Consider the following 14,782-nt stretch of genomic DNA (forward strand, 5'->3'; position numbering starts at 1 on the left):
ATATGCAGCGAGACCTGGGTGTTCTCGTACACCAGTCACTGAAGATAAGCATGCAGGTCCAACAGGCGGTAAAAAAGGCAAATAGTATCTTGGCTTTCATAGCGAGAGGATTCGAGTACAGGAGCAGGGATGGTTTGTTGCAAATATACAGGGCCTTGGTGAGGCCACACCTGGAATACTGTGTGCAGTTTTGGTCTCCTTCTCTGAGGAAGGATGTTCTTGCTATGGAGGCAGTGAAGGTTTACCAGACTGATTCCTGGGATGGTGGGACTGACATATGGGGAAAGACTGAGTCGGTTAGGATTGTATTCACTGGAGTTCAGAAGAGTGAGGGGGGATCTCATAGAAACCTATAAAAATCTAACAGGGACTTGACAGGGTAGATGCAGGCAGGATGTTCCCGTTGGTGGGGGAGTCCAGAACTAGGGGTCATAGTCGAAGAATACGGGGTAAACCATTCAGGACTGAGATGAGGAGAAATTTCTTCACCCAGAGAGTGGTGAACCTGTGGAATTCGCTACCACAGAAAGCAGTTGAGGCCAAAACATTGTATGTTTTCAAGAAGGAGTCAGACATAGCTCTTGGGTTTGAAGGGATCAAAGGATATGAGGCAAAAGCGGGAACAGGTTACTGAATTGGATGATCAGCCATGATCATAATGAATGGTGGAGCAGGCTAGAAGGGCCGAATGACCTAGTCCTGCTCCTATTTTCTCTGTTTCTATGTTTCTATGAGACACCATCTCCCCCACCACAAATCCCCCCAAACGCCAAACACAGGGACAACATCTCCCGCACCACAAACACCCACCTCCACCAAACACCGAACACAGAGACATATCTACCCCACCCCAACCGCCCCACAAACATCTAACACAGAGACACCATCTCCCCGACCACAAACCCCCACTAAACCAACACAGAGTCACATCTCCCCCAGCACAAATGCCCTCAAACCATCACAGAGACAACATCAAACCGACCACAAACCCCCACTAAACAACCATCACAGATACACCAACGACCCGACCACAATCGCCCACTAAATGACCAACACAGAGACACTATCACTCCGACCACAAACCCCCACTAAACCAACACAGAGACACATCTCCCCCACCACAAACGCCCTCAGACAACCATCACAGAGACACCATCGACCCGACCACAACCCCCCCACTAAACAAGCAACACACAGACACAATATTCCCATCACAAACACCACCTAAACACCCAATATAGAGACACCATCTCGCCCACCACAAAACCCACCTAAGCACCCAACACAGGGACTCCTTCTCCCCCATCATAAATCCCACTTAAACACCCAACACAGAGACACCATCTGTCGCATTTCAATGCCCCCCCAAACATCCAACGTGGAGCTCGCATCTCCCCATCGCAAACCCCCCCTAAACACCCAACACAGTGACACCATCTATCCCACCACAAATCCCCATAAACATCCAACACAGAGACACCATCTCCCTCACCATAAACCTCCCCAAAACACCCAACATAGAGACAACATCTACCGATTACAACCCCCCTCAACTAAACATCCAACAGAGAGACACCATCTCCCCCCTACAAACACACCCCCAACATCCAACACAGAGACACTATCTATCCCACCACAAATCCCCATAAACATCCAACACAGAGACACCATCTCCCTCACCATAAACCTCCCCAAAACACCCAACATAGAGACAACATCTACCGATTACAACCCCCCTCAACTAAACATCCAACAGAGAGACACCATCTCCCCCCTACAAACACACCCCCAACATCCAACACAGAGACACTATCTCCCCCAGCACAAACCCCCGAAACATCTAACACAGAGACAGCATCTTAACCAGCACAAACGCCCTAAACATCCAACACATTGACACCATCTCCCCCACCACAAACCCCCCTAAACATCCAACACAGAGACACCATCTCCCCCGCCACAAAACCCCCTAACCATCCAACACAGAGACACCATCTCCCTCACCACAAACCCCCCTAAACATCCAACACAGAGACACCATCTCCCCCACCACAAGCCCCCCTAAACATCCAACACAGAGACACCATCTCCCCCGCCACAAAACCCCCTAACCATCCAACACAGAGACACCATCTCCCCCACCACAAACCCCCCTAAACATCCAACACAGAGACACCATCTCCCCCAACACAAACCCCCCTAAACATCCAACACAGAGACACCATCTCCTCCAGCACAAACACCCTAGACATCCAACACAGACACACCATCTCCCCCAACACAAACCCCCCTAAACATCCAACACAGAGACACCATCTCCCCCATCACAAACCCCCTAAACATCCAACGCAGAGACACCATCTCCCCCACCACAAACCCCCCTAAACATCCAACACATAGACACCATCTCCCCCGCCACAAACCCCCCGAAACATCCAACATAGAGACACCATCTCCCTCACCACAAACCCCCCTAAACATCCAACACATAGACACCATCTCCCCCGCCACAAACCCCCCGAAACATCCAACATAGAGACACCATCTCCCCCACCACAAACGCCCCTAAACATCCAACACATAGACACCATCTCCCCCAACACAAACTCCCGTAAACATCCAACACAGAGACACCATCTCCCCCACCACAAACTCCCGTAAACATCCAACACAGAGACACCATCTCCTCCAGCACAAACACCCTAGACATCCAACACGGAGACAACACCTCCCACACTAAAAATCCCCCATAATCCTCCAACACAGAGATACCATCTTCCCCACTACAAAACCCTGCCCCAATATCCAACACAGAGACACCATCTCCCCTGCCACAAACTAAACTCCCAAACATCCAACACAGAGCCACCATCTCACCCACCACAAACGCCCTCTAAACACCCAAAACAGAAACACGACCGCCCCAACCACAAACGCGCCCTAAACACCCAACACAGACACACGATCTCCCCCACCACACCCCCCCACTAAACACGCAACACAGAGACACCATCTCCGATTACAACCACGCCCCCCCGACAAAACATCCAACATAAAGACACCATCTTCCCCACTACAAACCAATCCCCAAACATCCAACACAGAGATACCATCACCCCCTCCACAAAGCCCACCTAAACGCCCTACAGAGACACCATCTTCCCACCACAAACTCCACTGAGCATCCAACAGAGAGACACCATCTCCCTCATCACAAACCCCCACTAAACACCCAACATAAAGACACCATCTCCCCCACTAGAAACCACCACTAAACACCCAACACAGAGACACCATCTCCCCCATTTCAAACCCCCCTAAACGTCGAATGCAGAGACACCTTCTCCCCATCGCAAATCCCCCGTAAACATCCAACACAGAGACACCATCTACCTCACCACAAACTCCCCAAAACACCGAATATAGAGACAACATCTCCGCCACCACAAACCCGCCTAAATGCCATACAAGGCACACCATCTCCCGATTACAACCCCCTGCCAATTAAACATCCAACACAGAGACACCATCTCCCCATCGCAAATTCTCCCAACTAACATCCAACATAGAGGTACCATCTCTCCCACTACAAAGCCCCGCCCCAAGCATCCAACACAGAGACACCATCTCCCCCACCACAAACACCCCCTAAACACCCAAAATGGAGACACCATCTCCCCATCACAAACCCCCACTAAACACCCAACACAGAGACACCATCTCCCCATCACAAACCCCCACTAAACACCCAACACAGAGACACCATCTCCCCATCACAAACCCCCACTAAACACCCAACACAGAGACACCATCTCCCCATCACAAACCCCCACTAAACATCCAACACAGAGGCACCGTCTCCCCCAACATAAACCTTCCCGAAACAACCAACACAGAGACACCATCTCCCCCATCACCCCCCCACTAAACACCCAAAACAGAGCCACCATCTCCCCACTACAAACCCCCACTAAACACCCAACACATTGACACATCCCCCATCTCAAACCCCCCCAAACATCCAATGCAGCGGCAACATCTCCCCACCACAAACACTCCCTAAACATCCAACACGGAGATACTATCTCCCCCATCACAACACCCCTCTAAACAACCAACACAGAGACACCATCTCCCCCACCACAATCCCCACTTAACATCCAACACAGAGACACCATCACCCCCACCACAATCCCCACTGAACATCCAACAGAGAGACACCATCTCCCCATCGCAAACCCCCCCCCAAAACATCCAACACAGAGACACCATCTCCCCACCACAAACGCCCCCTAAACACCCAGCATACAGACACTATCGCCCGATTACAACCCCCCACGCAACCAAACATCCAACACACAGAGACACCATCACCCCATCGCAAATCCCCCCTAAACATCCAACACATGGACACCATCTCACCCACCACAAACGCCCCCGAAACTCCCAACGCAAAGACACTATCTCCCCCACCACAAATCCCCACTAAACAACCAACACAGAGACACCATCTCTCCTCCCACAAAACCCGCCCTGCAAACACCCAACACAGAAACACCTTCTCCCCCATTTCAAACCCCTCTAAATGTCGAATGCAGACACCATCTCCCCATCGCAAATTCTCCCAACTAACATCCAACATAGAGATACCATCTCTCCCACTACAAAGCCCCGCCCCAAACATCTAACACAGAGACACCATCTCCCCCACCACAAACCCTCCCTAAACACCCAACACAGAGACACCATCTCCCCCACCACAAACCCCCCCTAAACACCCAAAACAGAAACACCATCGCCCCATCACAGACCCCCACTAAACACCCAACACAGAGATACCATCTCTCCACCACAAACCCCCACTAAACACCCAACACAGAGACACCATCTCCCCACCACAAACCCCCCCTAAACACCCAAAACAGAAACACCATTGCCCCATCACAGACCCCCCACTAAACACCCAACACAGAGATACCATCGCCCCACCACAAACCCCCACTAAACATCCAACACAGAGACACCATCTCCCCACCACAAACCCCCAATGAACTAAACATCCAACACAGAGACACCATCTCCCCCACTAAAAACTCCCCCTAAACATCCAACACACAGACAGCATCTCCCCCATCTCAAACTCTCCCTAAACATCCAATGCAGAGACACCATCTTCCCATCGCAAATTCTCCCAACTAAAAATCCAACACAGAGACACCATCTCCCCCAGCACAAACCCCACCTAAACACCCAACACAGAGACACCATCTCCCCCATCACAAACATACCTCGACATCCAACAAAGAGGTATCATCATCCCATTGCAAACTACACTTGGTTTCCAACTGCTGGAAGTGATTACCTGGATGCTATGTCTGGGAAGATACATTTATAGAAACATAGAAAAATAGGAGCAAATGTAGGCTATTCAGCCCTTTGAGCCTACTCTGTCATTCAATACGATCAAAGAATAAAGAACAAAGAAAAGTACAGCACAGGAACAGGCCATTTGGCCCTCCAAGCCTGCCTAAACTAACACCTTCTGCACTTCCGGGGCCCATATCCCTCTATTCCCTTCTTATTCATATATTTGTCAAGATGTCTCTTAAACGTCCCTATCGTATCTGCTTCCACCACCTCCCCTGGCAGCAAGTTCCAGGCACTCACCACCCTCTGTGTAAAAAACTTGCCTCGCACATCCCCTCTAAACTTTGCCCCTCTCACCTTAAACCTATGTCCCTTAGTAACTGACTCTTCCACCCTGGGAAAAGGTTTCTGACTATCCACTCTGTCCATGCTGCTCATAACTTTGTAAACCTCTATCATGTCGTCTCTCCACCTCCGTCGCTCCAGTGAAAACAATCTGAGTTTTTCCAACCTCTCCTCATAGCTAATGCCCTCCAGACCAGGCAACATCCTGGTAAACCTCCTCTGTACCCTCTCCAAAGCCTCCACGTCCTTCTGGTAGTGTGGCGACCAGAATTGCACGCAATATTCTAAGTGTGGCCTAACTAAAGTTCTGTACAGCTGCAACATGACTTGCCAATTTTTATACTCTATGCCCCGACCGATGAAGGCAAGCATGCCGTATGCCTTCTTGACTACCTTATCCACCTGCGTTGCCACTTTCAGTGACCTGCGGACCTGTACGCCCAGATCTCTCTGCCTGTCAATACTCCGAAGGGTTCTGCCATTTACTGTATACTTCCCACCTGCATTAGACCTTCCAAAATGCATGACCTCACATTTGTCCGGATTAAACTCCATCTGCCATTTCTCCGCCCAAGTCTCCAACCGATCTATATCCTGCTGTATCCTCTGACAATCCTCATCACTGTCCGCAACTCCACCAACCTTTGTGTCGTCCGCAAACTTACTAATCAGACCAGCTACATTTTCCTCCAAATCATTTATATATATACCACAAACAGCAAAGGTCCCAGCATTGATCCCTGCGGAACACCACTAGTCACATCCCTCCATTCAGAAAAACACCCATCCACTGATACCCTCTGTCTTCTATGACCGAGCCAGTTCTGTATCCATCTTGCCAGCTCACCTCTGATCCCGTGTGACTTCACCTTTTGCACCAGTCTGCCATGCGGGACCTTGTCAAAGGCTTCACTAAAGTCCATATAGATAACATCCACTGCCCTTCCTTCATCAATCATCTTCGTCACTTCCTCAAAAAACTCAGTCAAATTAGTAAGACACGACCTCCCCTTCACAAAACCATGCTGTCTCTCGCTAATAAATTCGTTTCTTTCCAAATGGGAGTAAATCCTGTCCGAATAATCCTCTCTAATAGTTTCCCTACCACTGACGTAAGGCTCACTGGCCTATAATTTCCTGGATTATCCTTGCCACGCTTCTTAAACAAAGGAACAACATTGGCTATTCTCCAGTCCTCTCGGACCTCATCTGCAGCCAATGAGGATGCAAAGATTTCTGTCAAGGCTCCAACAATTTCTTCCCTTGCCTCCCTCAGTATTCTAGGGTAGATCCCATCAGGCCCTGGGGACTTATCTACCTTAATGCTTTGCAAGACACCCAACACCTCCTCCTTTTGATAATGAGATGACTGAGACTATCTGCACTCCCTTCCCTCGGCTCATCATCCACCAAGTCCTTCTCTTTGGTGAATACTGATGCAAAGTACTCATTTAGCACCTCGCCCATTTCCTCTGGCTCCACACATCGATTCCCATCTCTGTCCTTGAGTGGGCCAACCCTTTCCCTGGTTACCCTCTTGCTCTTTATATATGTATAAAAAGCCTTGGGATTTTCCTTAATCCTGTTTGCCAATGACTTTTCATGACCCCTTTTAGCCCTCCTGACTCCTTGCTTAAGTTCCTTCCTACTGTCTTTATATTCCTCAAGTGCTTCATCTGTTCCTAGCCTTCCAGCCCTTACAAATGCTTCCTTTTTCTTTTTGACTAGGCTCACAATATCCCGTGTTATTCAAGCTTCCCGAAACTTGCCAAACTTGTCTTTCTTCCTCACAGGAACATGCTGGTCCTGGATTCTAATCAACTGACATTTGAAAGACTCCCACGTCAGATGTTGATTTACCCTCAAACAGCCGCCCCCAATCTAAATTCTTCAGTTGCTGCCTAATATTGTTATAATTAGCCTTCCCCCAATTTAGCACCTTCACCCGAGGACTACTCTTATCCTTAGCCACAAGTACCTTAAAACTTATGGAATTATGGTCACTGCTCCCGAAATGCTCCCCCACTGAAACTTCGACCACCTGGCCGGGCTCATTCCCCAATACCAGGTCCAGAATGGCCCCATCCCTAGTTGGACTATTTACATACTGTATCAAGAAGCCCTCCTGTATGCTCCTCACAAATTCTGCCCCATCCAACCCCCTAGCACTAAGTGAGTCCCAGTCAATATTGGGGAAGTTAAAATCACCCACCACCACAACCCTGTTACCTTTACATCTTTCCAAAATCTGTCTACATATCTGAGATACATGGCTGATCATCCAAACTCAGTAACCTGTTCCCACTTTCTCCCCGTATCCCTTGATCCCAATAGCCCTAAGAACTATATCTATCTCTTTCTTGAATATTTTTAATGATCTAGCCTCAGCTGCTTTCCGTGGTAGAGAATTCCACAGGTTCACCACTCCCTGGGTGAAGAAATCCCTCCTCATCTCAGTCCTAAATAGTTTACCCCTTATCCTTAGATTGTGACCCCTGGTCCTGGACTCCCCCGCCATCGGGAACATCCTTCCTGCATCTAGTCTGTCCAGTCCTGTTATAATTTTGTAGGTTTCTATGAGATCCCCTCTCATTCTTCTAAACTCGAGCGAATACAAGCCTAATCGACCCAATCTCTCTTCATACGTCAGTCCTGCCTTCCCAGGAATCAGTCTGGTGAACCTTCGCTGCACTCCCTCCATAGCAATAACATCCTTCCTCAGATAAGGATACCAAAACTGCACACAATACTCCAGATGTGGCCTTGTATAATTGCAGGAAGACATCCTTGCTCCTGTCCTCGAATCCTCTCGCTATGAAGGCCAACATACCATTTGCCCTCTTAACTGCCTGCTGCACCTTCATGCTTAATTTCAGCGACTGGTGCACAAGGACACCCAGCTCTCGCTGCACCTCCCCCTTTCCCAATCTATTGCCCTTCAGATAATAATCTGCATATCTGTTTTTGCACCAAAGTGGAGAACCTCACATTTATCCACATTATACTGCATCTGCCATGAATTTGCCCACTCACTCAACCTGTCCAAATCACACTGGAGCTTCTCTGCATCCTCCTCACAGCTCCCACTCCCACCCAGCTTTGTGTTGTCTGCAAACTTGGATATATTACATTTAATTCCCTCATCTATATCATTAATATATATTGTGAATAGCTGGGGTCCTAGCACTGATCCCTGCGGTATCCCACTAGTCACTGCCTGTCACTCTGAAAAAGACCTGTTTATTCCTACTCTTTGTTTCGTGTCTGCCAACCAGTTCTCTATCCATGTCAGTACCTTACCCCCAATCTCATTTGGGAGATTTTGCACGCTATTCTCTTATGTGGGACCTTATTGAAAGCCTTCTGAAAGTCCAAATACACCACATCCACTGGTTCTCCCTTATCTATTCTACTAGTTGCGTCCTCAAGCATGATTTCCCTTTCGCAAATCCATGTTGACTTTGTATCCAAGCTTAGATGTTTGTGGGTAGAGTGGCAAACTGACCAAGTAATGGTACCATTTTATGATGGTTTATGGCATATGGATACTGTGTGCTAAGGAGAATGATATTGGAACAATCACAAGTAGCAGCATCTGTCATCAGATATCTGGGCCACGTAAGGCCATAAGGTAAATGACTGACGAATAACCATGGTTTATGGAACTTGCGGTTCACCTACCCAGCCATGGATAACCATGTAACCAAACACTCATACAAATAGGGTGGTCCTGGACAAACAAACAACAGGAAGGTTACCAAGGCTAAGTCCTACTAACCATGTGGTTTTAGCTGTCTAGTCTCCCGCAGCCTATCTGTGCACAGTTGAGGATGGTAGCAAGCTGCAGTGAACAACAACTTGCATTTAAATAGCACGTTTAACACAGTAAAATGTTCCAAGGCGCTTAACAGGAGCATTAGTAAGCAAAATTTGACACCAAACTGCATAAAGAGCTATTAGCACAGATGGCCAAATGTTTGGTCAAAGAACTAGGTTGTAAGGAGTGTCTTAAAGGCGGAGAGACAGCTAGAAAGGCAGGGAGGTTGAGGAAGGGAATTCCAAAGTTTAAGGCCCAGGCATCTAAAGGCATGGCTGCCAATGGTGGAGCGATTAAAATCGGGAATGCAGAAGAACAAAGAACAGTACAGCACAGGAACAGGCCATTCGGCCCTCCAAGCCTGCGCCGATCTTGATGCCTGCCTAAAATAAAACCTTCTGCACTTCCGGGGTCCGTATCCCTCTATTCCCATCCTATTCATGTATTTGTCAAGATGCCTCTTCAACGTCGCTATTGTACTTGCTTCCACCACCTCCTCCGGCAACAAGTTCCAGGCACTCACCACACTCTGTGTAAAAAACTTGCCTCGCACATCCCCTCTAAACTTTGCCCCTCTCACCTTAAACCTATGTCCCCTGGTAACAGACTCTTCCACTCTGGGAAAAAGCTTCTGACTATCCACTCTGTCCATGCCGCTCATAACTTTGTAAACCTCTATCATGTCGCCCCTCCACCTCCGTCGTTCCAGTGAAAACAATCCGAGTTTATCCAACCTCTCAGCATAGCTAATGCCCTCCAGACCAGGCAACATCCTGGTAAACCTCCTCTGTACCCTCTCCAAAGTCTCCACGTCCTTCTGGTAGTGTGGCGACCAGAATTTCACACAATATTCTAAGTGTGGCCTAACTAAAGTTCTGTACAGCTGCAGCATGACTTGCCAATTTTTATACTCTATGCCCCGACCGATGAAGGCAAGCATGCCGTATGCCTTCTTGACTACCTTATCCACCTGCGTTGCGACTTTCAGTGACCTGTGGACCTGTACGCCCAGATCTCTCTGCCAGTCAATACTCCTAAGGGTTCTGCCATTTACTGTATACTTCCCACCTGCATTAGACCTTCCAAAATGCATGACCTCACCTTTGTCCGGATTAAACTCCATCTGCCGTTTCTCCGCCCAAGTCTCCAACCGATCTATATCCTGCTGTACCATCTGACAATCCTCATCACTATCCGCAACTCCTCCAACCTTTGTGTCGTCCGCAAACTTACTAAGCCAGAGTTGGAGCAGCATAGAGAGCTTGGAGGGTTGTAGGGCTGAAGAAGATGACAGAGATAGGGATGAGCAAGGCCATGGGGGAATTTGAAGATAAGGATGAAAATTTTAAAATCAAGGTGCTGCAATGTAGCTCAGCAAGCACTGGTGTGATGGGTGATCGGGACTCGATGTGAGTCAGGGTACAGGCAGTAGAGTTTTGGATATCAAGAGTGTGCAAGGTGGGAAATCAATCAGGAGAGTATCGGAATGGTCGAGTCTGGAGGTAACAAAAGCATGAATGACTGTTTCCACAGCAGATGGCTGAAGCAGAGGAGGAGATGCACATTTCACGGAAGGTTGTAAGGCTTGAGGGGGTTACAGAGAAAGGGAGGAGAGAGGGCATACAGGGATTTGAGCAGCTGGATGAGATTCGGCACTCAGTCTGCACTATCTGGTAGAAATCCAGCAGAGTGCATCACACTCCCTTAGAATAAGAGGTCGCGTCTGACACAGGTAACTGATGCACTCCAGCACAGAACAACCAGGTGGTAAAGATAGAAATCTACCCCTCTATTCAGGTAAGAAAAGGCTGCTCCAGTGAAGATTTTCCATAGCTTAGTTTGAGGGTATCTAAAGAAAGGGTTTCTGTGTGGATCAAAAAAAACCTGTCTAAACTCACCAATGAGCAGTGGATACGTGGGAGGGATGTGGAATGTGCCGAAAGAATGAGTCAATAAGGATAGAATTGGGGGTCGGGGACAGAATTTAATGATCCTTGGAAAAAATACAAAAAGGTCAGTGACACTTTCAGCAGCTTTTCGGAAGTCTCACTTCATCATAGCTGCAGTCTCGGAGACTGTGGCAATGAAGTGTGAAACAGGTTTAATTACAGGCTCCGATTAATTATGTCATACACTAATCAACTGCCTGTTAGCTGGAAGGCAACATTTTATCATTGGATTACTGATATAGTAATGCCTAATTAGTCAGTAACTATTCATTTCTCAATTACTTTTAATCTGGATTAAAGCTCCATGACTATCAGCCATCTTTCATACCTCACACAGGTAATGCTGGCAGGTGACTCAGCCTCAAGTACAGCTTGGACTTGGAACAGTGAAACTCCCATCAAACACTCCCAGGGCAGGTACAGCACGGGGTTAGATGCAGAATAAAGCTCCCTCTGCACTGTTCAATCAAACACTCCCAGGGCAGATATTCCATGGATTAAATACAGTGCTCTACACACTCACATAACGGGGTTCATGTCCCAAGGAAACAATTGGAGGAAGCTATCAGAGTGACATTTCAGTAAAAATTAGATACTTGAATCGTTTATATTTACTGACCTCTGACATCTGTGGGAAGAGGCTGATGGCGACTGGCAGTGCAAATCCAAATGCTGCCAGGCACACGAGGCTATGCAAAGGAAGAGCTAATCTCGGACGTGCTTTAAGTATCCATGATCTATGAAGAAATATACAGATAAGTATTGTTCTTTCCTCCCCTCAACTGTTTAAATATAGATTTTTATCCATTTTCCCCAATTTTCTCTTGTCTTCTCCTGTAGATACAAACTCTTGAGGAAGCACTGGACTGATGGTAGCTCACCCAATTAAACATTCTTCACTGTGTAAGACTCAACAGTGGGTTCGCCAGGAAACCCGGCTGATTCCTTTGCTTACCCGAGGTCCTCACATGCACTTTTCAGGAGTTAATGAACAACAATCAGGAGCAGAAACCCTATATGATCTCTCCTCATCTCAGCCCATTGGTACAACTTCAATTCAAAGCACACAGACTGCTACCATCCAGTGAGATTGGCTGGCTCTGCTGAGACAGGGAATCAATCCTAAGGTCCTTTGTCTATGTGACTCATTCCCATACCAGGTGATGTTGTTACCACCAGAGGAGCCATTCCTTTATATTTATGTCATTATGAATCACAGCATGGGGGAACTGCTGCGTAACAAAAATACTGACTGTATGAATTATCTAAAGTAAATTCCTTCAGAGCATCACCAATCATTACTTCCAATACAAAGCAACCCTTCTGATTATATCTCTAACTTCAGTGAAAACATCTCTCTACACTGCTGCATCAAACACCTCCAGGACAGGGGCAGTATGAGTTAGATACACATTAAAGCTCCCTCTACACTGTACCCATGTTAAAAAAAAGGGGGAAAAAAGGATTATATACAGAGTAAGGGCAGGTACAACATGGGTTAGATATAGAGAAAAGCTCCCTCCACACTGTCCCATCAAACACTCCCAGGACAGGTGCAGCATGAGTTAGATATAGAGTAAACCACCAAAACCCCCCCCTGCCCACACTGTCCAATCAAACACTCCCAGCAGAGGTACAGCACGGGGTTAGAAAAAAAAGGAGCTGGCGGGAGAGTATGGAGCACTTCCTGTGTGCAATCAGGCGAAACAGCTGCACCTGTGCAGGCTGGTGGGAGCTGCAACTGGAGAGGAGAGAGGAAAGTGGAGAGAGCTGCAACTTACAACTGTGAAACTGTTTCTAGTTATTCGAGAAAAGAGGACCTGCAAGTTATTTTGGAGAGGTGGGTGTTGGAACACCAGAGAACTATTTTTTGTTTGTACTGTTGGGGGAGGGACGAGGCGCCAGACGATCCAGGGGTGGGGCTGCCAGATTCTATAGGGAGCCCCTGTATTTGCTCTTGTGCTCTTTTCTTCCATCCTGCACAAAGGGAGCTCCCTCCCAACCCCAACTGCGTGACTCCAGACGGCTGGAGCTGCCCGGCTGAACACAGTCTTTGCACAACAGCAAGAGGCAAGAACCGGGTGACTCTAGCCGACCCGGGCGAAGAACCCTCCCCTGACTGGAGGACTGGACTTTAGACTCTGTAGTAAAGTGCTCCAACCACCGATCATAGAGTATCATCGCAGCCTTTCTCTTCTACACTCAATCACTGATCCTCTCCTTTTCCTCTTCCTTTCCACCCTATCTTCCTCTACTTCCACCACCCCCAACATATTGTTTAAAGTTTATAAAAAACTGTCAATTCCTTTGTTTTTTGGGGGGGCGTGGCTCTTCGACCCCTTGGCAAGCCTTTCATCACTGGTGGCGGGGTCTTCTTGCATGTATGCTGCTGTGGCTGCACCTGCTGCCCCATCACCATTTGAGTTGATAACATCAAAGCATGGGGGCAAGAGTTACGTCCACCCCAAAATGTCAGTAGAGGCATGTGTAAAAGCAATGGCTGCGGTTGTCGGTCCCTCGGCCATTGTTGCTGCCTCTAAAATGATTGGGAAGACTGTGTTTTTCCTGAAGACCGAATGGGTGGTGGTCACTTCTAGCAATACTGTCATGGACAGATACATCTGCGGCAGGCAGATTGGTGAGGACGAGGTGAAGTAGGTTTTTCCCTCTTGTTGGTTTCCTCACCACCTTGCCGCAGACCCAGACTAGCAGCTATCTCCTTTAGGACTCGGCCATCTCAGTCAGTAGTGGTGCTATTGAACCACTCTTGGTGACGGACTTGGAAATATATTACTGTTCCTTCACTGTCGCTGGGTCAAAATCCTGGAACGCCCTTCCTAACAGCACTGCGGGTGTACCTACCCCACATGGACTGCAGCGGTTCAAGAAGGCAGCTCACGACCACCTTGTCAAGGGCAATTAGGGATGGGAAGTAAATGCTGGCCCAGCCAGCGACATTCACATCCCATGAACGAATAAAAAAAAGGCCGCCCTTAACCCGGCCTCGTGACAGGTGTAGAAAGAGAAGGGCGCGCTGAGGGACCGGAAACTTGTAGGGTCTTGAGGCGCGTACGTGAGGTCGCGGATCCAGATCACTGAAGATTTGGACTGTGCCTCACCCTTCTTCTACTCACTGCAAAAATAGCGGGGGGCCATAAGCAGCTCATTGTGCTGCTGGGCAACAGCGGATCCTCCTTCATGGATCCGGAGGTAATGGGCCTCTTGGTCCGTACCTATTATGGCACGTTGTTCTCTCTGGATCTGGCCAGCGAGGACGCGTGAAGAGTTTCATGGGAAGACCTGC

General features: G+C 48.2%; 1 protein-coding gene across 2 annotated transcripts in view; it reads right to left on the reverse strand.

Annotated features, from left to right (window-relative positions):
• Positions 1 to 14,782, reverse strand: part of LOC137367738 (sideroflexin-5-like) — a 297,384-nt gene that overhangs the window by 62,409 nt on the left and 220,193 nt on the right. The window contains exon 13 of one of the 2 annotated variants that reach the window (XM_068028669.1): positions 12,098 to 12,215. The exons of the other annotated variant lie outside the window; for it this stretch is intronic. Coding sequence (XP_067884770.1) covers positions 12,098 to 12,215 — 118 coding nt within the window. The remainder of the gene's footprint in view (positions 1 to 12,097; positions 12,216 to 14,782) is intronic. 2 annotated transcript variants of the gene reach the window in all.

Source organism: Heterodontus francisci, chromosome 1 (assembly GCF_036365525.1).
Source record: "Heterodontus francisci isolate sHetFra1 chromosome 1, sHetFra1.hap1, whole genome shotgun sequence".
Taxonomy (NCBI): Eukaryota; Metazoa; Chordata; class Chondrichthyes; order Heterodontiformes; family Heterodontidae; genus Heterodontus; species Heterodontus francisci.